At 37.4% G+C, this 25,256-nt stretch overlaps 1 protein-coding gene across 1 annotated transcript in view; it reads left to right on the top strand.

The window, feature by feature from the left end:
- Window positions 1-25,256, top strand: part of PTPRQ (protein tyrosine phosphatase receptor type Q) — a 261,122-nt gene that overhangs the window by 57,180 nt on the left and 178,686 nt on the right. The window contains exons 23-27 of the mRNA XM_037042809.1: window positions 5,404-5,603; window positions 6,672-6,921; window positions 8,697-8,825; window positions 11,456-11,602; window positions 20,634-20,806. Coding sequence (XP_036898704.1) covers window positions 5,404-5,603; window positions 6,672-6,921; window positions 8,697-8,825; window positions 11,456-11,602; window positions 20,634-20,806 — 899 coding nt within the window. The remainder of the gene's footprint in view (window positions 1-5,403; window positions 5,604-6,671; window positions 6,922-8,696; window positions 8,826-11,455; window positions 11,603-20,633; window positions 20,807-25,256) is intronic.

Below are 25,256 nucleotides of genomic sequence, written 5' to 3'. Positions count from 1 at the left end.
TCACCTTTGTGCATGTCCACAGGTCATGTGTGTGAGTTCTTTGGCTACTCCCTTTTGTATTTGGTACTTTACATCCCCATGGCTATTCTGTAACTACCTATTTGTAGTTAATTCCCTCACCTCTCACCCATTCTCTCATACCCCCTCCCATCTTTTTATTTTTAAACTTTTTAAAAGGTTAGCATTCTGATTATGATATTTCTAGGTGTGGGTCTCTTTGTGTCCATCTTGTTTGGGACTCTCTGTGCTTCCTGGACTTGCATGTTTATTTCCTTCACCAAATTAGGGAACTTTTTTTCATTAGTTTTTCAAATAGATTTTTCATTTCTTGCTCTTTCTATTTTCCTTCTGCCACCCCTATGGAGCAAATGTTGAACTCTTTGAAGTGTCCCACAGGCTGCTTATAGTACCCTCATTTTTTGGATTCTCTTTTCTTCTTCTTGTTCTGATTGGTTGTTTTTTGCTTCCTAATGTTCCAAATCATTGATCTGATTTCTTGGCTTCATCCACTCTACTGTTGTTTCCCTATAAATTGTTCTTTAGTTCAGTTAGTGTATCCTTTGTTTCTGACCGGATCTTTTTTACGCTGCTGAGGTCCTCACTAAGTTCCTTGAGCATCCTTATAATCAGTGTTTTGAATTCTGCATCTGATACACTGCTTATCTCCATTTTGTTTAGCTCTTTTTCTGGACTTTTGATCTGCCCTTTCATTTGGGCTATGTTTCTTTGCCCCCTCATTTTGGCAGCCTCCTTGTGTTTGTTTCTATGTACTAGGTGGAGGTGCTTTGACTCTGAGTCTTGGTGGTGTGGTCTAATGTGCCAGGTGTCCTGCAGGTTCCAGTGGCACAGCGTCCCTTATCCCCCAAGCTGGATACCCAAGGTGCCTGCTCTGTGTGGGCTGAGTACACCCTCCTCTTGTAGTTGAGCCTTAATTGCTGTTGGCAGATCAGTGGGAGGAATTTACCCAGGCCAGCCAGCCACAAGTACTGTCTGTGACCGCTTAACCACCACCCTCCACCATCCATGGAGGATCAGCTGTGCAAGGGCAGGGTGGTGATGCTCTGATATGGTCTGAGCTGTAGCTGTCCACTGGGTGCCTTGGCTCTGGGATTTCCCAGGTGGTACAGGCCAAGATCACCTCCCACCTGTGTTTTTCCTGGGGCCATCCTGTCTGAGTTATAAAGTAATCTGAAGTGGGTGCTACTTGTGCTGGGCTTGGAGATTTCTAGTCAAATCCAAGCTGTGAATCTAGGCTGCTAGTTCTGGGCCAGGGGCTCACTGAGGCCAGTTGCTACTTGTTTGTTCATATGGAAAAGCAGCTTTCGTGGGCCGGTAAGTTGGGTGGGGTGGAGTGTCTGGGGGTCTTCAAGGCAGGCCAAACAGTATTAGCCAGGTAGATGGAATCTTAAATATGGCATCCATCTGCTGGCTCTGGTGGTGGTGGAGTGCCCAGAAAGGGGACAATGGACTTTGTTCACCTTGATGCCAGAAACCTCATCTCTCCCTACATTCCACTGCTGCCCCTCAAGCTGCCTCCCTGGCGCCTGAGTCCAGAGGGAATGGGTCTGAGTAGGTGAGTCCATGTGTGGGTTCTTTAAGAGGAACTGCTTGGGGCTCCAGAAGTTTTCTCCACCAACTCATTGTCAGCTGGTTTTTGTATCCAGAAATTGTGGGGACTTATCTTCCTGGCACTGGAACCCTGGGCTGAGGGATCTGGTTGTGGGGCTAGGACTCCTCACTAGGGATACCTCACTCCTGAGGTATCCCTCCCAAATTTTTATTCACCACATGAGGATGTGTGACCAGTCTGTTACATGTCTGTGCCTCTTCTACCAGCCTGGATGGGTATGGTTTCTTTAATTCCATAGTTCTCAGACTTCCATTCAACTTGATTTCTGTCAGTCTGAGTGATGGTTGTTCTATATGTTAGTTCTAATTTTGTTGCAGTTGTACAGAGAGGCGAGCCACCTGCCTATACTGCCATCTTGACCGGTAGTCAACATTGACTCTCACAGTATACTCAGCAAATCCTGCCAGCACTATGTCAAAGTGTATCTTGAATCTCACTCCTACTGCTAATTAATCTGTTAGAATTTTCAATTGCCTGAACAATTGGAAGTCTTCTTACTGGTTTTCTTGTTTCCAATTTATGTGCCTACAGTTACTCTCTTTACAAGAGCTCTGCCATCCTTTGAAACATAAACCGGACCATGTTACATCTCTCTTCCTAACATGGCTTCTGTATCATTCAGAATACGACCCAAAGTCCTTCCCATGTCCCGCGGTGCTCTGTATGCTCTTTCCTCTCTCGGGCTTCATCTCTTACCATCCTTCCTTGCTCCATCTGCTCCAGCCACACTGATCTTCTTTGTCAACCTAATTACTGCATACTTCCGCTAACTTACACACTTTCCAGAGATATTAACTCTTTTGGAAAATTATGATTGAAACTAGAGAAAGAAACTAGAGAAACTGTAGGTTTAGTGAAAATAATCTTGGAATCGGTGTCTCAGTGTTTCTCATTTGCTGTGTGTTCTTGGGCAAACTGTGTCTTCCTCAAATACCCCTTTTATTATTTATGCTCCATAGAACCCAAGTTTAAGGAAAATTTCTGTGCATTTATTATTGTTTAATCAGAAGGAATTCCTTTCACTACAAATAAAACTACTGTTAGGGAGAGTGTACAGGTAACCAGTTATACTACACTGAGCTAATATTCCAGCCAGTAGCACAATGGCTCAACTTTTAAACTTCCATGCAGCATTATTTTTGGTAAACACAGAATTTATTTTGGCTTTATAATATTAAAAATATCTCTTGCATCTTAGTGGATCCTTAGGAATGCAAGAAAATACTTTAAAAAGTTGCTGTATTCAATTTGTACAGTTGTTTTCTGGCTCAATAAATGTATTTTCTTTTATTATTAAGAAATAAATGGCCCTGGCTGGTGTAGCTCAGTGGATTGAGCGCGGGCCTGCGAACCAGAGGATCGCGGTTCGATTCCCAGCCAGGGCACATGCCTGGGTTGCAGGCTGGTTCCCTGCAGGCCAACTCCCATCAGGGGACACATGAAAGGCAACCATACATTGATATTTCTCTCCCTCTCTCCTTCCTCTCTGAAGATAAATAAATAAAATCTTTAAAAAAAAAAAGAAATAAATGTATTTCTTAGTATAGTATACACAAGTTATAGGTACTTCACATGCTTGTATGTTTATGTATGTCACTAGTCTAGATATATCCTCAACGGGTTGGAAGATGCTTATCTGAAAGATGAGATGACTTGTTAAGCAGAACTTTTTTGGTACTTCAGTATCAAATCTTTTCACTTAGATGAAGATGGATAAATCCACCTATAAAAATCAAGATTGTGGGATATTGATGCAAAGAAATCCAGAAGTAGAAGTAGAAACTAGAATATTTAAAATAAGAAAAAGATCTACCAACAAAAAGGCCAGAATAAGTCTTTAGGCACCATGGAGTTACAAAAGGAAAATGTACACACATTTTATTGAGATAAGACTAATTTAAAACAAGTTAATAAAAATATCCTTTTCCTCACTAAGTATTGTTAAAGTGATGTAATTATGTAATTAATTTTAAAAATCTAATGTTTTGGGTCTACTTTTATTAATATTCTGAAATCATGGTTTGGAATTTAATAAAAATTTAGTTACCTTATAAAATCAAATTTGTCTGTATTCAAGTAGTCCCCTACAATTGTTGATAAGGCCCATTCGGAAATCGATCAGCTTGGCTAACACATGTGTTAATTTGTTATTGAGATATATACATGGCACACTTATAAAATTTGTAATTTGTTATGAATGTCTATATCAGGCATACTTTTAAAATTGTTGTAGTTTATACAAATAAGAAATTTAAAGGGGTGATTCAGATTCATGAAGAGAGTAAAATGGTAGTTATTCAGAGACTCAAGGGTGTGGGAAAAGGATTGATGTTTAAAGCGTACATTTGCAATGGGTAGTAAATAAGCTATGAAGAGCTCACACACAGTATAGTGAATACAGGTGACAATGTGGCTCTGCGATATAATTATGAAATGTTATGGAGGTGCCGACTACCACTGACTGGCAATCACAACACAATATATAAATGTATCAAATTAACACAATGTGCACCTTAAATTTACACAATGGTATGTGTCAGAAATATTCAAATTTTTCAAAGATTATATGTTTTAATTCATATAAATCCATAGCATCATATATTTAACAACCTCTCTCCTTTTACATTATTATGTTTTATATATCCCAAAGAAATGTAAATATTAATCTTTAGTATCAGAGGGTATATTGTCATTAATTTTCTTAAGCTTTAAATAATTCCATTGATCAGTTTCCCTTGGAGAAAAAATTTCATTATTTCATATATTATTAATGATTAATCATCCCCCCAAATTGATTTATTTTGTTTTCTGTTAAAATGCAGCTGTCCTTAAGTTTCTCAGTTTCTACTGCTTATGGCATATTTACGTTAAGCCCTCTTTCCCAAACCCAAATTTCTTATCATTTATATCGCTTTCATTTGCAAATCATATTTTAGCATTCTTTTCTACAAGGCACACCTAAATTTTATTGCTCTGTATTTCTACTATTACCTATGTTTTACCTCAAATAGCTTGTTTTGTTTTTATTTGTTTCAAAATTGAATTGTCATGTTTTTTCGATATTCTAAAGGTTCTTGATTATTTACTCCACTTTGCCAATTTTGCATAATTTGCTTTGAAATTAATAGGCATAATTTTTTTCACTCTATCCTTATGTTTGTCTCATCCTAATTAAGAAGAATACAGATGATTATTATTATAGACTACTAATAACTGATAACAAAGCACCATGAATTCTGATGAAAGTTAATTTTGTGGGTGTATGAAACTCAAAATGTAATAACTACATCCAGCTGGGTGCTATACATATTATGTTAGACACCAGATATTTAGATATATCCCAGAAATGCTTTTTAGTACTAATGGTTGGATGTTTGTTTCAATTTTCCAGCTCTTCATTAGCTAAGGAATTTATATAATCCCAAAATACTTAGAGATTCATTTTTCAAAATTTTTTGTATATTCACAAACAGCTATTAATTTAATTTTCCAAACATATTTGAAATAGTTTATCAATGGATGTGTTGATCAAATTATCCTGAAGTAAAGCTTATTTGCCTCTTACACACAACTCTATGAGCCTAATTGCTAGTTCTTTATTTTAGTCAAAAGTTAAATATACTTCAAAATATCTTACCCAAGTATATTTTTTCAATGTGTTGTATTTAATTTCATATAACATGGGAAATGTAATATCCCCAAACTATATAAATGGCTTTCTAAGTTTTATAGTATTTTTTTTTCTTCCTTTTTAATCTCTCTCACTTCCCCAGCTCCAGGAAAAGTGGTGAATCTCACAGTTGAGGCCTTTAACTATTCAGCAGTAAACCTGATTTGGTATTTACCGCGCCAACCAAATGGCAAAATTACCAGTTTCAAGATTAGTGTCAAACATGCTAGAAGTGGAGTAGTCGTGAAAGATGTCTCAATCAGAGTAGAAGACATTTTGACTGGGAAATTGCCAGAGTGTACTGTAAGTACCATGGAACACTTTCTATGTCTCAAGAATTTTAAGTAAACTTTTATCTTGAAGTTTTTAGCATCTAGATACTATTTTGCCAAAGTATAGCTATTGGATTACTAGTAGTACTGGGTTATAGTATCATGTCATACACAACTGGCCATAGTCAAGGTGGAATAAGAGAAGGGTTTGAGAATTCAAGAGCAAGGTACCAGAATCACTTAGGGAGCTCTGCAAAGGCAGGAGAGCACTTGTGACGGGCCTTGGATGGAGCAAGGTCAGCAAGGATTGTCTGAGGGGCACAGGGTGGGTGGAGGATAACCTTCTAAAGCTCTGAAGTAGGAAAATGTAGGACATCACTAGAACAAAGATGTGACAGGAGGGGAGGGGAGGGGAATCACCAAGGTTAAATTTGTGGAAGTAGATTTTTTGTTGTGCATATCTTTGGTGAAGAATTTGTTATTATTGTAGTCATTGATGGGAAATCCCTAGAAGAACTGTATAATGCTCTCCCCGAAATAATTTTGTTGACCTTCGTGATAATGTTGATGGAGAAACAGTCAAACAACATTTTGTTTATTTTAAATACTCAAAGTTTTACAAATTTCAAAATCTTTTTAAAATTAGGATATATTTCTAACATACACAGTCACACATACACACATGCACAGACAAAACATGTGCTTTATGTTTGAGTGCTTATGAAAAAATATTGATAGTAACAGTAAGAAAGTGACCTATGCTTGAAGTTTCATAAATAGGGAAATGTCACATCTTTACACCTTGCAGTTTTAACATAAGTTTTAAAAATTCTAATGATTTTGCTATAGTTTTATCTTTATTCTAAGCCTCCTGAAATCCTATTCATAAGAAAGATTAAGGTATAAAGAATGCAATATATATATTATGCTCTAAAACTATAGACATAAATAAGTATAATTCTAGCAAATTTTTCTATAACACATACACATACCACAAAGTTAAGCATCATATTTATAGTATAAAGGAAAAAGAAATAAACTTCTCATGTGTACAAGGAGACAACACATTTTTTCCACTGATATTTATTTTTTTCACTAGGAAAATAATGAATCTTTTTTATGGAGTACAACCAGCCCTTCTCCAGCCTTTAGTAGAGGCACACCTCCATCACGTACCACATATTCATCGAGTCCTTTGGCCCGAAGCAAGATAAGCTCTGTGTGGAAAGAGCCCATCAGTTTTGTAGTGACGCATCTGAGACCTTATACGACATATCTTTTTGAAGTTTCTGCTGTTACCACGGAAGCGGGTTATATTGATAGTACAATTGTCAGAACACCAGAATCAGGTATGGCTTCCTTCTGTGCGTGTGGGTGGGCGGGCAGTTAAATTACTTATAGAATGGTCTTTCATGTTTTTTGATACACATGTTTTTGTTAAAATATTTCTTCCCTTTCAATATATTTTCTCCCCAATAGTAGATAATAGGCGCAGCACCTGAAGCATCTTTCATTTCAGTTGTCTTTTATAACATAAACATCTAAAAGGAGAAAGATTTGAAAGAAAGAATTGTTGAGCTAATAAGTATGATTCTAAGATCCATTTTTATTATTCTGTGATCTCAGCAATCTTTCATAATGATCTCTCCCCTTCTATAACTTCTATAATCATCTATATCTTTCTCTCCCTGATGTTACTGCTACCAAGCATGAGAATAACACCAGCAGTAGCAAAATATCATGTGATTCACATTTCAGTATCAGGTAAAAACAGTAGTTAAAAATATACTTATTAGTATCCTCTTTGCCCTGCAGTTTCCACACGTGCAAAATAGAGACTGTAGTAGTTACGTTCCTTATGGCTATGCTGTTAGGATTAAATGAACATGATTAGATATTATTACTGCTAATCATTCCAAAACTGCATACTGTTTCTAAGTATGAGAATATATTTAATTATGGTATTATGGGTACATATGTAAATGCATGCAGATACTGACATAATACCATACTAAATAGGTTGTATCAGACATGTATGTGTGATTGGTAATGTTTTGGGTTACTGAAAATTATTACTGCTGGGGTAATTTCACTAAAGTGTAGTATTTTTTTTTTCTGGCAACACAGCTGTTAGCTTTTATCATTTCATTATATGTAAGTTTTAAGTTTTATCTTGATTTAAATAATCATCTTTGAATCACAGCATTTCCTTTTTTCATATTCCTTATTTCTTGTACACTAAAAAAAATTTCAGCCCTGGCTGGTGTAGCTCAGTGGATTGAGCGTGGGCCTGCGAACAAGAGGATTGTGGTTTGATTCCCAGTCAGGGCACATGCCTGGGTTGCAGGCCAGTTCCCAGCAGGGGACACACAAGAGGCAACCATACATTGATATTTCCCCCCCTCTCTCCTTCCCTTCCCCTCTAAAGATAAATAAATAAAATTTAAAAAAAAAACAAAAAAAAGATTAATTAAAAGAATTTCATGAGGGTCACACAAAGTGCAATGTAGTAGACAAGAAATTTGTTTTGAAAATGTTTGAAATGTTTTATTTCAATTAAAAGACAGGGTAAAATGTAGAAACACATCTATGAAAAATAGAGTATTTTAAATTGTCACTATTTTTATATGTTACCAATGTTACATTAGAATCTTCTAATTATAGGTCATAAATTTCTTCTCAGAACCAACTACAAAAATATTGACACAAAAAGTAAAGACCATTGCCAGTAGACTCTGAAGGTTGAGTTATTTCCTTGCCCTTTTTTCCCGGTGCCCCCCGGGGGTGAGCGTTAATCAAGCCAGGTACCCAGGCCTTGCTGAATGCGAGATGTATTTATGTATAAATGTTTCAGGACAGTGTAACTCTACACTTAACTATATGGAAATGAAACTTATATGCAGCATTAAATAAAACTAGTAATTGTTGCAAATAAGTTTATCTAATGATCCAGCATGTCTCATTCAAATTCCTCAATTTATTTCTTTTAAGTGAAGACAACCCTTGCCTGTTACTGTGATATTTTATTTAGTTTCTGACTCGTTCTATTATATATGTTAGATAAGGTAATTTTTATTTAAATACATACCTGTTATTTATTCATTTTTCCCTGTGACCATTTCAGTGCCAGAAGGACCACCGCAAAACTGTGTGACAGGCAACGTAACAGGAAAGTCCTTTTCAATTTCATGTGACCCGCCGACTGTGGTAACTGGAAAATTTAGTTACAGAGTTGAATTATATGGGCCATCAGGTAAGTCTTAAGTGGTTTTGTGTTTACCTTTTGGAAAAAAAATGATATAAAATGTGTTACTGGTGTTAAATTTTTTAAGTATCGGACTCCTTTAAAATGACCCTGTAATAGAAGCAACTAATTGAAAAGTAGTAAAGAAGGTGAGGCTCTTTGAACTTTTTGTTTAAAACCATAAACAAATATAAATATGGCAAAACACAATCCATGTTCCATATTTGATGAGGAAGAGCTGAAAGAATGGGAAGTGACCCATCAAAAAGAGAAGTTTCCGAGATTTATGTCCTCGAATGTTTGAACAAGAAGACTTGGTCTTACTGTGATCACAGATATATTTATGAAGAACAATGGGCTTAGGTTACACCAAATCAGATTTCTGTTTAGAATAAGAAGCCATTTCTAATAATTAGAAATCTCTGAAAATAATATAGACAACTCTATGAGATATCAAGTTCTCCATCTTTGTGAACAAGTAGAATTCAGACATCCACTTGTTAGAGATATTTTGAGGGTTCAAATACTATGTTATTGGCAGTCACGTAAAATCTAAAATTATTTTCTTATCTGAGATCTCATGGTTCAACAAAAGAAATTAAATTCAAATAATAATGAAATAACATAAACTCACATGTTGTCATTTATTTAGAAGAGTGAAAAAATAGAGTTATAAATTATTCATGTTGAAACCTTTATGAATCTCATGAATCATATGAGTAACCTTCATTATTTTATCCATAAGTACCAATGCTCCTAACATTCTGAAATATTGGCAATATTTGCTGTTCTTTAAAGAACTGTAGTCCTTTCTTTTCCTCCCAAGCCTCTCCCCATGCCCCATACATACAGAGACATTTTTAAAAAATGTGGTATTATTTTGCAGAATATTGACAGGGTAATGTTTTTGTGTGTAAGGCTGATAAATTAGATAGGATGCATTTAGTAGCTATTAACATTTAACAGCATGGAAATCATTAATGATCTTGATGAGCAGTTACGTTGAAGTCTGTGGGCAAGTCCTGAGCGGGATGGCTATAAGAAAGGCAGGAATTGTTAGGAAGTTGTCTTTGTGTAGGCAGAAGTTGAGATCTTTTGCTTGAATGTAGGGATTGGTTTGAGAGAAGAATACAGGTGGTTTTTCCATAGTAACAGACTGTAAGGCAGAGTATTTGGGTACAGAAGATGGTAGATAGGTAATTTTGTGGGTGGGAGTTTGTGGCAGGTCTTTTCTGATTGATTTAATTTTTTTTAATGGAGTTAGAAGCAAGACTATCAACTGAGAGTGATGATGGAGCAGAAAGATTTTTGAAGTCTGATGAGAGTATAGAATGTATAAAATAATCACCTAGAAGCGTAGAGGGTGATTCTACTCTGGAAATTGAGTAAGGAGCTAGGTACCATTAAGGACTCTGCTAAAATGTGGTGATGAATAAAGTGACATCAGTCAGAGTGCCTTTGTGTTTTTCCCCAGCTGCCTTCAATAAGAGAAGGGCAAGGGGATTGAAGGCTTATGTAAGGCAGTGATTATAATTGACAGTGACATTGAGGAAATCAGGTGGTGAGAGACCAAACGAAATGGAAGAGGTGGAGTGGGCATTCCAGTGTACTCAAAGAGTTGTTGGTTCAGCATTCTAGACTAAGTGAGCAGGAGATGAGAAAGCATGGTCAGGGAAAGTTGAAAAAAATTAAGATTATGGGGGATTTGTAGTTACTGGTAATAGTGATAACCAAGTTGCAACCATGAGACAGTGACTAGATTATTTTTAAAAATCTCAAAGTGGTTTAAGGATTAACTCTAGGGATATTGAAATCACCATAAATTAAGATGATAGCATTGAAGAAAATAACATGGAAATAGTAGTCACCCCATCCAGAATAAGTGTGAGGGACCCTCAGGTTAGAAGATCACAACAGCAACGAGGGCTAGTGGATGTCGTTAAGGCATGAGATTTAAAGTTGTGAGCTCTTAGATAGAGGGAGCTAGACTGGCCTTTGACAGGGAACGAGGAGCAAGGAGAACTCTTACCATACCTGAGGGCCTAGTCCTGCAAGGGCTGTGGGAAAAGACAGACCACCTCCACTGAGGCGGTGGAAGGGAACAGGAGAGGTCTTCTCAGGGGACAGTCAGCTTTCAGCTAGAGCAAGAAGGTGAAAGAACTATTTAGTGGTAGAGTTGAGGATTTAATGAATTTTGATAATAGACTATTAAAGGAATTTTTCTCAGAAGCTAAATTAGAAATATTTTCTAAATAAACTTTTCTATACCCGATAATGAAAATATTTAGCATTTCAATGGACTAAATTTGAGTATAAAATATTGCCCCTGTTTTTCTACTGGTGAAATCTACCCTTTTAACTATGTCAAGAAATAATATGGAAATTGAATAGGACTTCGTAATGTAATAAAAATCATTTTAAATACTGGAGGATTTTCATGTTATTTCCTTTGTTTTAATTAAATTGGTATCAATGCACTATTAAGCTAGATGTTTAAAATATATTTACTTTAAAAATTGTTGTAACAAGCAGTGCGTAGGTTAGGATTTTCATCCCTGTCTGTGGCTCTGTACTTCTGTGTGAGAGTGATTACATGCTTGATGAGAAAATAATCCAAAGGTATTTTTTGCTTTTTGCAGGTCGGATTTTGGACAACAGCACGAAAGACCTTAAATTTGCGTTCACTAACCTAACACCATTTACAATGTATGATGTGTATGTCGCAGCTGAAACCAGTGCAGGGATTGGACCCAAATCAAATATTTCAATATTCACTCCCCCAGAAGGTAAGAACATTTCCCTTAGTGTGTTAATGAGATGCTTTTGTTCTGCTTGTGAATTTTATTGCACTGGTTAAACATTATATCGGAAGTTATTTGGATTATGTTTCCTTAATTCATGTTATTTCCCTACCAGATGACTTCCTAGTACGTTCTGACCATATGGTTCTCAGAACATTAGAGCCATTGCCTGCTTCGTAGTAAGAGGGACTGAAGAACAAGCAGGGTTAGGGGACAGGACATGCAGTAACAAGCTGCAGAAGGTTCACAATGAGTATTGGCCAAAACCTCAAGAAATATTAAAAGAAACAAGCAAATACATTTAACATTTTAACACATTATTTGGAGCAGAATTTTTTCACAGACTAACATTCACAGGTACCTATGTATTCCCAGTGCTTATAACAAAATATGTTTATAATCAAAAGGGTACTTTAAGCCAGTAAGGAATCCTAAAGGGTGCATAATAGAAATTTACAAGCACATACTGAAATTATTAAAACAATATTTCTCTCAAACATTTTTATTTGTGTATATTAAACTTCACACTTTTAGGTGAAATATAGTGTTTAAATTGTTACAATACACCCTGGCTGGTGTGGCTCAGCTGGTTGGAATATTGTCCTATAAACGGAAAGGTCACACATGGGTTTGATTCCCAGTCAGGGCAGATGCCTAGGGTGAGGGTTTGGTCCTTGGCCAGGACATGTATGAGAGGCCAAGGATCTGTTTCCCTCCTGCATGGATGTTTCTCTCTCTCTGTCTCTCTCCCCCTCCCTCCCTGTGCCTCTCTCTAAAATCAATAAGCATTGCCCTAGCTGGTGTAGCTCAGTGGATTGAGCACAGGCCTGCGAATCAAAGGATCCTGGTTCGATTCCCAGTCAGGGCACATGCCTGGGTTGCAGGCCAGTTCCCAGCAGGGGGTGCACCAGAGGCAACCATACACTGATATTTCTCTCCCTCTCTCCTTCCCTTCTCCTCTAAAGATAAATAAATGAAATCTTAAAAAAATAACCTTAAAAATAAAAACAATAAGCATGTCCTTGTGTGAGGATAAAAACATTACAATACTATTTATTTCATAACAAATTTTCTTGGCCTACATCAAACATACTAATGTATTCATTTACATTTAGGGATTGTAATTACTGAAAAAATGCAATAATTTTATATAATCACATTAACATTTCAAAAGTTTTACAGATTTTCCTTGTGCGATAGCTAACCTACAGTAAGCTATGAATGAAACATGTACATGTGTGAACACGCACACACATCAGGATTAGGCAGGCATTAACCAGATAGAGCCATTCAAGGATTTGACCATTAGAGGGCAGCAGCTGTTAGGGAATTTTGTACTTCAAAAAATTGTTAAACTCTGGTAATATTTTGTGGTTTAAACACCATAAAAATTATGTTTTATATCACTTTCAAATGAAAATGCTAATGTGTAGATAGTTTCAATGCACAGATTAAGTGATAATGCATACTCATAAGCAAAATGTTCTCATTTTTTCATATTAAAAATTTTCCACTGTGTTTCTATTAAAAGAGAGTTGTCTTTATGTCTTCTCCATTAATTTTTCCCTGTTTTCTCCTAAAAACTGCTCTTAAGAATTCCAGAGACAGCCAGACAGATGTATGGGCAGCTGTCCAGCACAGCAGGCTGACCTGGCCCTCCGCAGACTCAAGTGCTGGAGTGTGATAGCATTTTCTCAACCAACCCAATTGCTCAACTAGTTTCTATTCTTATGTTAAACAATTAAATAAATTCGAAACTTTCCTCTTCTTTCAAGTCAAAATTCTAAACTGAATCCACGGTTCGAGATGATCATGTGTCATTGTTCTGGGCCTACAGCATTGAAGGAATGTAGAGAAGTAGAAAACACATTGCCACCAACAATGCCATGCTGCTTATTTTGAATATCATTTTAATGTTTATTTCCCTTTCTTTATTTCTGTATTTTTAATCACAAAATAATACAAGGGGGGACCCCCCCCAAAGAAGCGAATTATCATCTGCAGGGTGGGCCCCTTGTAGTACCAGCTTCTCCAGCTAGGTGAGTGTTCTAGGAACTCATCTGTATCAGTGCACCAGCTGGTGATGTTGTGAGAGGCTGTGTTCAGGTTCAGTGAGTTTCTATTTTAAGACTCTTCCAGTGCGTTTGCCCATTTCATGATGAGTGATATACAAGTTCACCTGCATACAACACTCTTAAGTGTGCAGCAGTTTTTGACCAAAAGCAACATGACCACCATACCCCACCCTCACTATTCACCCCCATCTCTCCTGCAGTGGCTTTTTATTGTTTCCCTGTATGAAAAAAGTCCTTCAAGGGAAATGTTTTGCCAGTTTGGAAGAGGTGAAACAAAAAAAGCAGAAGCACTAGAAGGTATCAAAATCAATGAGTTTGAACTGTTTTGAGCAGGGGGAAAATGTCTCAATAGGTGTATTGAATCAAGTAGAGAGTACTTTGAAGGTGACTGAAGTTTAAATACGTAACCATAAATTCATAGTATTCTATAAATAAATTCTGTTTTTGCAGGGTTCCCTCTCGTAAATATGATTTTAAGGACAGTGTTCCATGTATTTCACATGGGGTATTTTCCATAGTAACTTATTTTGAATAGTTGGCTCTGTTTGCCCTGTATATTGAACAGTTTATCCTCAGTTTAATATTATTATTTTCTTAAGCTTATCACCATATAGACCTAATCGAGCTGGCTCTGAGGAGGGTCCATTGGCAACAGGTGGACCCCAGCAAGAGCAGTAATGATGTGGTTCCCACGTCTGCCTGCCAGCCTTCCTCCATGGATTGCTTGGGGCATAGTTCAGCCTGAGAAAGGGCTTCACTGGAATACTGTCAATACAGTGAATGTAGCTTTCTACTTCTAACAACACTAATGAATGCTGGTCCACCAATTAAAACTTAGTGATATAGGAATCTTTAAACTATGTGAGTGTTGCTCTGATGACACATCAGGACTGTATTCTTTCAGTTAAAATTGATATCTTAAGTTTAGATGATTCTTTTTCACTTACTAATACAACAGGGTTCTTTGTGTTCTCATTAAGGTTACTTAATTTATTTTCCTTACCATATTTCAAAATAGTTACAGTCTATTTAAGAATTTGTTAGGACAAGCTTTTAAATGAATGTCTTTTAAAACAACTGGGGTTCTAACAAATCTCCAGATATTTATAAAAAAAATGTTGACCTCATAGAAAGTAATATTTACTGTTTGCCCTGGCTGGTGTAGCTCAGTGGATTGAGTTGCGGGCCTGCAAAGCAGAGGATCCCAGTTCAATTCCAGTCAGGGCACATGCCTGGGATTTAGGCCAGTTCCCAGCAGGGGACCTATGAGAGGCAACCGTACATTGATATTCCCTTCCTTTCTCCTTCCCTTCCCTTCTAAAGATAAATAAATAATATCTTTAAAAAATAATATTTACTGTTAGATTAAGCGGGGCCGATTTCATTAACAGTAAAAATGTTATGATTCATAGTTTATTTTGATCATCAAAGAAAATTGATGTCATGTTGTCATAGTAGTTCTATATATTTCATAAGATTTCTATATTTGCTGACTGTTTCCCTAAACAGATTTTCACATAGGCATGAAAAAAGACAATTTTGGGAAAAGTTAATTTAATTTCCAGTGTTACAAAATGTCATAGAATTACCTATTTTAAAGTGAAACAGGCCCTGGCTGGTGTAGCTCAGTGGATTGAGCACAGGCCTGCGAACCAGAGGATCGCGGTTCAATTCCCAGTCAGGGCACATGCCTGGGTTGCAGGCCAGTTCCCTGCAGGCCAACTCCCAGCAGGGGACACACGAAAGGCAACCATACATTGATGTCTCTCTCCCTCTCTCCTTCCCCTCTAAAGATAGATAAATAAATAAATAAATAAATAAAATAAAATAAAGTGAAACAGAGCTCATGAATATAATATTGGCAACAGCACTTTCTCATCTGTATGGGGATTAAAAAGTTTTAAGTAAATTTTGTGCTTCCATATCCCGTCCTAATTTTTCAGTCACTAGTGTCACCACCTTGTAAGGAGTGAACATCATTCCTTAAAAGCAAGCGAAGGAGGGAAAGCCATAGTTACTTCCCCACAGACACGCTCCGGAAGTGACACCTCTTCTCCCTGTGATTTCAGCACGCCACTTTCTGCAGATGACAGTGAAATCTTCTGTGGGGAAGTCACTGAGAGACTGCCAACTCTCTGTTTTTCAGTATTCTCAATGACTTTTATTTTTCAGTAGATATTTTTCAAAATGAACTTCTAATGGAAATTTAATTTGCTCTATAATGGTAAACATTATTTTAGTGTGTTATCTTTACACCAGTGTCATTTGTCTCCATTTGTCTATCTAGTAGTTTTTCATTTGAAAACTTAAAATCATGTAAAACTTTTTTTTTTTTACCAATCGTATGTGTACTCTGTTTCTCATTTATTAGCAAAACTTGCCGATGTGTTGACTGGAGAGAGAGTTTTAGGAGGCCCCTGTTGACAGCACCTTCAGGACTGGTGCTGAACTATGAATAATTGTCTTGTGTGTTTGACTTTCTTTAGTTAATTGGTATCAATATTAAAGTGGCTCAATCTAATCCCACTTCTCTGGTTTCACTATAAAAAACTGTGGTGTAACAGATCAAATGTCTTTCTAAAGACAAGATTCAGTGCTGTCTACTTCATTTCCTTTATCCCCTAAGCTTTTTCTTTTTTTATAAGAAGAAAAAAGTGATAGGTTTACAGTCATTCCTATCCAAGGTTAAGGTACATTTATAAGGTAATATAGAATCACTTAACTTTTGCATGAATCATAATTTTAGGCATTAGTGGGGGGGGCAATACTTACTAAGTTATATTTAGAAACATCACAAATTAGAAGATAAAGAAACTGCTACTATTTTAAGTTTGACTAAGTAAGAGGCAGTAAAATGTTTGTATTTTCTGCTGTGCTGCTTAATTTGGGGCTTCCTGCTACATTAATGTGTTACATCAGGTGGAATTGATGTTTCACTTATTTTCTAGGAGGCGAGGTTTCATCTGGTCAGTGTAGACATGAAACTGGCTTCTGAGGTTGAGAGTCTATAGGAGTTCAAATTGATAGAAAATAATGTCGGTGTTCTGTGATTACGTTATACACTGGCTAAGGCTTGTTGTCTGCATAGCAATGGCAAAATACAATGTGAGAGAGATGGAAGGAGAGCATTGCTGATTAAATGGCTGAGTTGTTTTCACACTACACAGGCAATTGGAAAGTTTCTCCACCCTTGAAAAATGTGTACTGCTACACATGATAATAGAAACGTAAGCTCTGGGGCTTATATCGGTGAAATAAACCTTGTGTAAGAGGTGACCCGTGCAAAATGGTTTATCTATGTTGTTTCTCCTGCTATCTTCAGGTGCCTAAAAGTGACCGTATGCACGTGCTCTGTTGAATGACAAGTGGATGAATTAATGGCTGTGGGGTCCTACCCTGGGACTCTTCCTCTGTCCTTCAAGGGACAAACGGTTTTCCATTCAGACTAGAACTCCTTTGGGAGATCGATCTAAACAGTTATCTTTCCATATAGAGATATACCAAAATGCTTTTAGAAAAGCAGATTCAAAAAATAAGCAAATTACCGGTGTGCAGCCGTGTTGTGTTTGTCTCCCAGTGCTGAGCCCAGGCTGTACCTGTGCTGAGCACTAGAGTCTTGACTGCAGTCATCAAATAGTGTGCTCCTTGGCTCATCATCCATCTAGCCATGAACTATTAAAAAAACATTTAGAAGCATTTACACTATTACAATATCCAGAGGGCTTTTTAAATGGTTATGTCGTAGAGAAAAAGAGAAAACTCAGTTCACTGGATGAAAATTCCATATGGTTTACTACCTGGTTAATTTAAACATAATTACATTTACTAATTGTAAATAATATGATTGGAATTGTGACATTAATTTTGAATTCTTTTATGTTATCTTAAAAGGAAATAGGGTCATTTTCCATTTATATTACATACCTTCCCCCAAGGTGTCTATCGTCTTAGTGCAAGTTGCTAAACTCTTATGAATGTGAAATAGCTTAGGAAAATGAATTTAATGTGTTAACTGCATCCTGATTATCAAGGACAATATTTTTATGTCATTTTTTTCTTCTTGAACTAACATTTATAAAGTCTCCTGAATTCTTTGTTCCTTACAGGAACCTTGAATAATAGGAATCTAATTACACCCATTTTATAGACAAGGAAACTGAGCATGGGGTGGGGGGCGGTGAATTGGCTATTCACAATCACATATTGGGCTATAAACAAAAAGTGGATGAAAGCCTGGGCTGTGTTTATTCTTGATCCACTACTCCTTTGGCACTTTTCCTAGATGATTTCCTAGATATCACTCTTGGTGACTTTATATCTAGAATTCATTTAAGTATTTGGTGCTTCGTCTTTAACCAACTGTTAAGTGTATTCCTGTTTTTCTTTACTGCAAAGAGTATGGGCCCCTGAAATTTTGGACTATGTAATTAATTTGTAAAATCATTAGATACAAGCCAATCAACTTTTCAAACAATCTCATGTAATAAATGAAAAAGATAGCCTAATGGAATTTACCATCCAAGTTTCATTGTATTCAAGTCTTCTAGAGATTACTTTTCAATGTGTTAGAGTTTTTATAAAGTCCTCAAGGTTTCTATTGTGTATTAATCGTCCAGAAACAGCTTCCTCTAGGAAGCTATTTTTATTTTTATTATTGTATTTTATTTTAATTACTTATTAATTATATTATTTTCTTTTTTCTTTTAAAATATAATTTATTAATTATGCTATTACAGTTCCATTCCCCCCTTCATTCCCCTCCACCCTGCATACCCCCTCCCACCCACATTCTCCCTCTTTAGTTCGTGTCCATGTGTCGTAAGTTCTTTAGCTTCTACATTTCCCACACTACTCTTGCCCTCCCCAACTGTCTATTTTCTCCCTACTGTCTATGCTACTTATTCTCTGTAGTTTTTCCCCTTCTTCCCTCCTCCCACTCCCCTGTTGCTAACCCTCCACGTGATCTCTATTTCTGTGGCTCTGTTCTGTTCTTCTCGTTTGCTTGGTTTGCTTTTGTTTTAGGTGTGGTGGTTAATAACTGTGAGTTTGCTGTCTTTTTACTGTTCATATTGTTCATATTTTTTATCTTCTTTTTCTTAGATAAGTCCCTTTAACATTTCATATAATAAGGGCTTGGTGATTATGAACTCCTTGAACTTGACCTTATCTGGGAAGCTCTTTATCTGCCCTTCCATTCTAAATGAAAGCTTTGCTGGATAGAGCAATCTTGGATGTAGGTCCTCGCCTTTCACGAGTCCAAATACTTCTTTCCAGCTCCTTCTTGCCTGCAAAGTTTCTTTGGAGAAATTGGCTGATAGCCTTATAGGAACTCCTTTGTAGGTGACTGTCCCCTTATCTCTTGTTGCTTCTAGAATCCTCTCCTTCATTTTAATCTTGGTTAATGTAATTGTGATGTGCCTTGGTGTGTTTCTCCTTGGGTCCAACTTTTTTGGGACTCTCTGAGCTTCCTGGACTTCCTGGAAGTCTCTTTCCTTTGCCAGATTGGGGAAGTTCTCCTTTATTATTTGTTCAAATAAGTTTTCCACTTGTTGCTCTTCCTCTTATCCTTCTGGTACTCCTATAATTCACATGTTGGAATGTTTAAAGATGTCCTGGAGGTTCCTAAGCCTCTCCTCATGTTTTTGAATTCTCATTTCTTCATTCTTTTCTGTTTGGTTGTTTCTTTTTTCCTTCTGGTCCACTCCATTGATTTGAGTCTCAGTTTTCTTTCTATCACTATTGGTTCCCTGTGCATTTTTCTTCATTTCACTTAGTGTAGCCTTCATTTTAAATCTAATTTGTGACCAAAATCAACCAATTCTGTTAGCATCCTGATCACCAGTGCTTTGAACTATGAATCTGATAGGTTGGTTATGTCTTGGTCGCTTAAAAGTATTGGCTCTGGGGCTTTGATTTGTTCTTGCATTTGAGTCATTTTTTGGGGGGAGGTCTGGTCGTGCCTGTTATGTAGTGAGGGGTGGAGCTTTAGGTATTCATTAGGGCAGGGTGACCCAGTTGCTGGGTTGTGACACTGTATGTGGGGAGGGGTCAGAAAGGGACCAATGGGGCTTGTTCTACTCTCTCCCAGGTTTCGGTCCCCTCTGCTGCATCCCACAAGCAAACTGGGCCCTTCTGGTGCTGATTCCCAGGTGGGTGGGCTTGTGCACTTTCTAGGGACCTGTGGGTTTCTCCAATGAACTCTCCTGTGAGGCTTGGAGTCTCTCCCGGCACCTCAAAAATACCCCCACAGGTATTTTCAATCGGTGCTTTTAGGCTTTATTTTCCAGTGCTGGGTGCCCTGGGTTGCACGGTCTGTCTCTCTGCCCATTTTACCTGGTTTGTCTGTGCTTGAATGTGTGATCTCGGTCAGCCAGCTGCGTGGCGCACCTCACCAGGTCTGCTCATTGCCTCCGCATGTCCGGGTCTGCCAGCCACCACTTTTTTCTGCCATAACCCCTCTGTGCCAGCCGCTGACTCCAACCGTCTTACTGGTCTGGATGAATGGTTGTTGGACTTCCTTACAGTTCAATTTTCTGTCTGTTGGTTGTTTTTTGTTTCTAAATTTTTGTTGTCTTTAATTTTGGTTGTGCGAGGAGGCACACTGTATCCACCTACACCTCCATCTTGGCCGGTAGCTGGGAAGCTATTTTTATTAACAAAATTGTTCAAGCAAATGTTATGACATTTTGATTTGGGGAAACTGTTCCACCTTATCCTATTTTTTATTTTCATTTCTGAGAACTATGTGTAGAAACTTAACTTTAAATATCTATGTGTTAAAGAGTCATACATATTTAATTATTAATAAGTTAGTAAATTGTTTTAGTCAGTTTTATAGTGGAATTTCTTACAAATCTTAAATCATGAGTCAAGAAGTTTGAAAATGTTTTCAAATCTAAAAATATGTTTTAAAATTTCCCACTCCTTATCTTTATTTTTAGTTCCAGGTGCAGTATTTGATTTACAGCTTGCAGAAGTAGAAGCCACATACATAAGAATTACATGGAAGAAACCACGACAACCAAATGGAATCATTAGCCAATACCGAGTGAAAGTGCTAGTTCCAGAGACTGGAGTAATTTTGGAAAATACTTTGCTCACGGGAAAAGATGAGGTATTGCACTTTCACTTCACATTTTGGTGAGCCCTTTCTGCTTCAGTCTGATGCTGATAACTTGCAAGATTTTCCAGCCCTCAAACAAAATACTTGACAAGTTTGAGAGGAGAATGTGAAGTAAACTTGGGCTCTGTTGATAATCCAGCTGGATCGTATTTCATTTTGAGACATATATTATTACTTAAATGCTATTACTCTTTTTCAGCAGATGAAAAATGTTAAATGAGCAATTAAGCAGGACAAGAGGTGAATATTATTATGGTAATTCAATTAATGAGTTGTTTGGAACCTCCTATTGTGATTTAAATAATCCTTTTAAGGCTGTGCTTGCAATGGGAAAGTTGCCAATAAAAGGTACAGTAATTTTAGTAGCTGTGGTTGACACATGATTGTCTGTTTAGTTTCAGGAAGGTAAATTTTTCAGAGCTGCCTGTTAAAAAAGCAACGTACATTTTATTAAAGAAATCAAGTAAGGAAAAGAAATTCAATCATCTTACAGATGTAAAATCAGAGGACATTGTTTTTGCTCATACTGGAAGTCTGATTCTTTCCCTTTGTTTTCATTAGGAAGGGCAGGCAACACTGATTCCCCTTCATGGTGTCCATTCACCTCATCCAGTCAGCTCCTCATCTGTGAGGACCTCTGAGCCTCCAGACTTGTCAGCCCAGCCATTGGCTGCTTCCCAGGCACACAAAGGATGACCCTACCCATACTCAGGACCCGCAAGTTCTGCTTCAGGGCTGGCTTGGAACTCCTCAGCAGTTATTTATTTAGGACTTGGCTTCTACTCTTTGTGTTCAAAATCACTGCTTCTTCTAATTGAGCACAGTTATTTTCCCCACATGTATTATTCACTATCTTTCTAATGCCAGCCTTCCTGTGTTTCTGGCACCTATTTGAAAGTGGACCTTACTAGGTGCTCAGTGCACTGGTCATCCAGGACTTACTACTCCAAGTGGTTCACCATCTCCAGACTAGGGTTACATTTTAATCTTACGTTGACTCCTTTCTTTGGTGAAAAGATGTTGAGTTATGATTTCTCTGATACTCAGGTAGAGGGTAAAAATTTAACCCTTTACTTTTGCTGAGAAGGTCTTAAATTAGGTACTAGCTTCTGGGGGAATTAGGTGACAGGTCTTCCACTTCTGCTACTGACATCTATTGAGTGACCAGCCGCACTTGTTTTTCTCTTGAAGCAAAGAGGTTCTAGAGGTGCTTCTTTAAAGGTTGCTTCCGTCTGTGTGAACCACAACCCCTGTGACACAGTAGAGAGGACACACGCTTTGGAACCATAAACATCTGTGTTTGGTCACTTACTGGGCTGCACAGCAGAAAGGTTAAGAGCACGGACCCGAGAGACAGAAGACCTGGGCGTAAACCCTGGTTTTGCCTTTATGACAGTTTAACCTTGGCAAAGTTGGCCTGGCATCTCTGAACTTCACTTTCTTCTTCTCTAAAACAGGGGTTATAAGAGTCCCTAAAGCAAAACAAAAGTTTGGTAATAAGGATTTCATGGATTAATGTATATAAAGTACATTGAACTGTAGTTGGTATATAGTAAGTGTTGTAATAATTGTGACTTGTAATTATTTTTTAGGAAAGATTTTTCTTTTACAAAGAAATGTTTAAAGTTTTTAATTGCAGTTAACATACAAGAAAATATTAGTTTAGGGTGTACAACACAGTAACTAGACATTTATATAACTTACGAAGTGACCACTTGGATAAGTCTGGTACCCATCTGACACACCACACATAGTTATCACAGAGTTATTGACTATATTCTTTGTGCTGTACTTTACACCCCTATGACTGTTTTTATAACTGGCAGCTTCTGATGTGATTATTAATCATGGCATTGGGCCATTCACCTTGGTTGTCACTCAATATTAGCTTCCTTATACTCTCTTGATAAAATGAGACATATTTCTCTTTTTTTGTGTGTGATGGTGTCTTTCTTAATTAGATCAGGCCTATTCCTGGAGCTTGGGCTCACCTTGCAGGTGGTTGAAGTCAGGAGACAGATATGGCTGAGGCTCTAATTCAAATGGACCATGGCCCTAGCCTTGGCCCTGCACTGTTCTACATCTATGAACTTGGACAAACACATTTTGGAGACCTAATACCCTCATGTTCAAAGCAGGGCTTATATTCCTCATCAGTTGAGGAATACACGAGATAACAGATAAAATCTCTGGCTTAATGTATTCATTCATTAAGGAGTTCATTGAAAAGGGGTTATCCTTTACCTTGACTTTTGTACCTCCCTTAGGTTAAAAACTCTTTTCTTCCATTTATTCTTTTTTTAAATATTGTTTTTATTTTTTCAATTACAGTTGATGTACAATATTGTATTAGTTTCAGGTATACAATCCAGTAATTAAACATTTACATAATTTGTGAAGTGAGCACCTGAGTAAATATAGTACCCATTCAACATTATACAGTTATCACAATATTATTGACTATATTCCCCGTGCTGTACTTTACATCCCATGACTATTCTGTAACTACCAATCTGTACTTCCTAATCCCTTCACCTCTTAACCCATTTTCCTGATCCCATCTCATCTGACAACCATCAAAATGTTCTCTGTATGTGTATGAGCCTGTTTCTGATCTGTTTGTTTATTTTATTTTTTTTAGATCCCACAAATAAATGAAATTATATGGTATTTGTCCTTCTCTGTCTGACTTGTTTTACTCAGCACAGTACCCTCTAAGTCCATCCATGTTGTTGCAGATGGCAAGCTTTTATTCTTTTCTTATGGCTGAGTCATAGTCCATTGTATGTGTACACTACTTCTTTATCCACTCATCTATTGATGGACAGATGCTCACGCTGCTTTTAGGTCTTGGTTATTGTAAATAATGCTATAATGGACATATGGATGCCTATGCCTTTTTGATTTGGTGTTTGGGGTTTCTTTGGAATGTGCCAGAAGTGAATTGCTGGGCCCTTGTCTCTTATTTTAAATCTACTTTGTCTAGTATTGGTATTGCTACCCCAGCTTTTTTAATTTTTTCATTTCTATTTTTGTGAAATATCTTTTTCTACCTTTTTACTTTCAGTCTGAATCTCTTGTAGACAGCATATGTAAGGGTCTTATTTTGTTATCCATTCAGCCTTCCCGATGCTCACTCTTTTTAAAAACATTTTGTTTATTTATTTTATTTATTTATTTTTAGAGAGAGGGGAAGGGGAGGAGAAAGAGAGGGAGAGAAATTGCAGTGTGTGGTTGCCTCTTGTATGCCCCCCCATACGTACAACCCAGGCATGGGCCCTGAGTGGGGATTGAACTGGTAACCCTATGGTTCACAGGCCTGTACTCAATCTACTGAGGTACACTAGCCAGGGAATTCTCTTAAACTTTGCCAAATGTGTCCTTCATGCCCTGTCTCAGAATTTCTTTGAATCCTTGAAATGTTGTTAGAAGTCACCAATGGCGTCCCAAATGTCAAATAAGTGGTACATATTTTTAACCATCCTCATCTTCCTGTCTCTTCCAAATCCGTTCCTCTGCTCCACTTCTCCCAGCGTTTGACACAACTATTTCCTCTAAATTTTGCCTGAATACAACGAACACTGAAGAATATATAAAAGCTAGCACCCTTTTTTATAATTTTGCGACTCCTTTATGAAGGTATTCCAGAGGCCCCTGATTTCAGGCATCTCATTGCACTTTTTTTTGAGGATCTCTCCATTTCAATAACTGCTTTCCCTTTGCCTTGCTTTTCACAATGATCTCCAATACTCTGCATTCCTAATTACAGCCATTTATAGGAAGGTTCTGCTACGGCTTGTCACATCTAAACTCATCTACTCTATAAAGCAAAACAGAAATGTTTTGGGGGTAACAGCATCTGGTTCATAATCAGAAGAAATGAAGTTGGGATAAGGAACAGACACTAGACAGAGATCATAGGACAGTGATGGGGACCAGTGAATGTGCCCACAGGACATACAAGAATGAAGTTTCATGAAGGCTTGGAACACTGGGGTTAGTGAGCTCTGACTTGTGTTATACTTAGCATTTCATATCCATTCAGTGTTAAGGCCAGTTCTTTCTACCTCCAGAGTGTGACAGTCATGCATCTGTATTTCATTCTCGTGCCTCCACCCCAGCTCAAGATTGCACAGACACTTGCCTATTGCTGTTATCTTACTACATTAGTAGTTTTCCATTGTTGTAGAACGATTTGCCACAGGCTTAAAACCACTTTCATTTATCATCTCACAGTTTCTGTGGGTCAGGAGTCTAGAGAGTTTTGATGGGTTCTCTGCTTAGGGCCTCACCACACTGCAGTCAAGGGGCTGACTGTGCTGTGTTCTCGTCTGGAGGCTTGACTAGGGAAGAATGCACCTGCAAGCTCACTCGGTTTTTTGACAGGTTTCATTTCTTTTTTGGCTGTAGAATTGAGAGCATGGTTTCTTGCTGACTCTTG

This window comes from Sturnira hondurensis, unplaced genomic scaffold (genome assembly GCF_014824575.4).
Source record: "Sturnira hondurensis isolate 20B ecotype Veracruz unplaced genomic scaffold, ASM1482457v3 Scaffold0003801, whole genome shotgun sequence".
In the NCBI taxonomy this organism is placed as follows: domain Eukaryota; kingdom Metazoa; phylum Chordata; class Mammalia; order Chiroptera; family Phyllostomidae; genus Sturnira; species Sturnira hondurensis.
The sequence above is the reverse complement of the archived record's forward strand: the minus strand, read 5'-3'. Positions and strand labels throughout refer to the sequence as shown.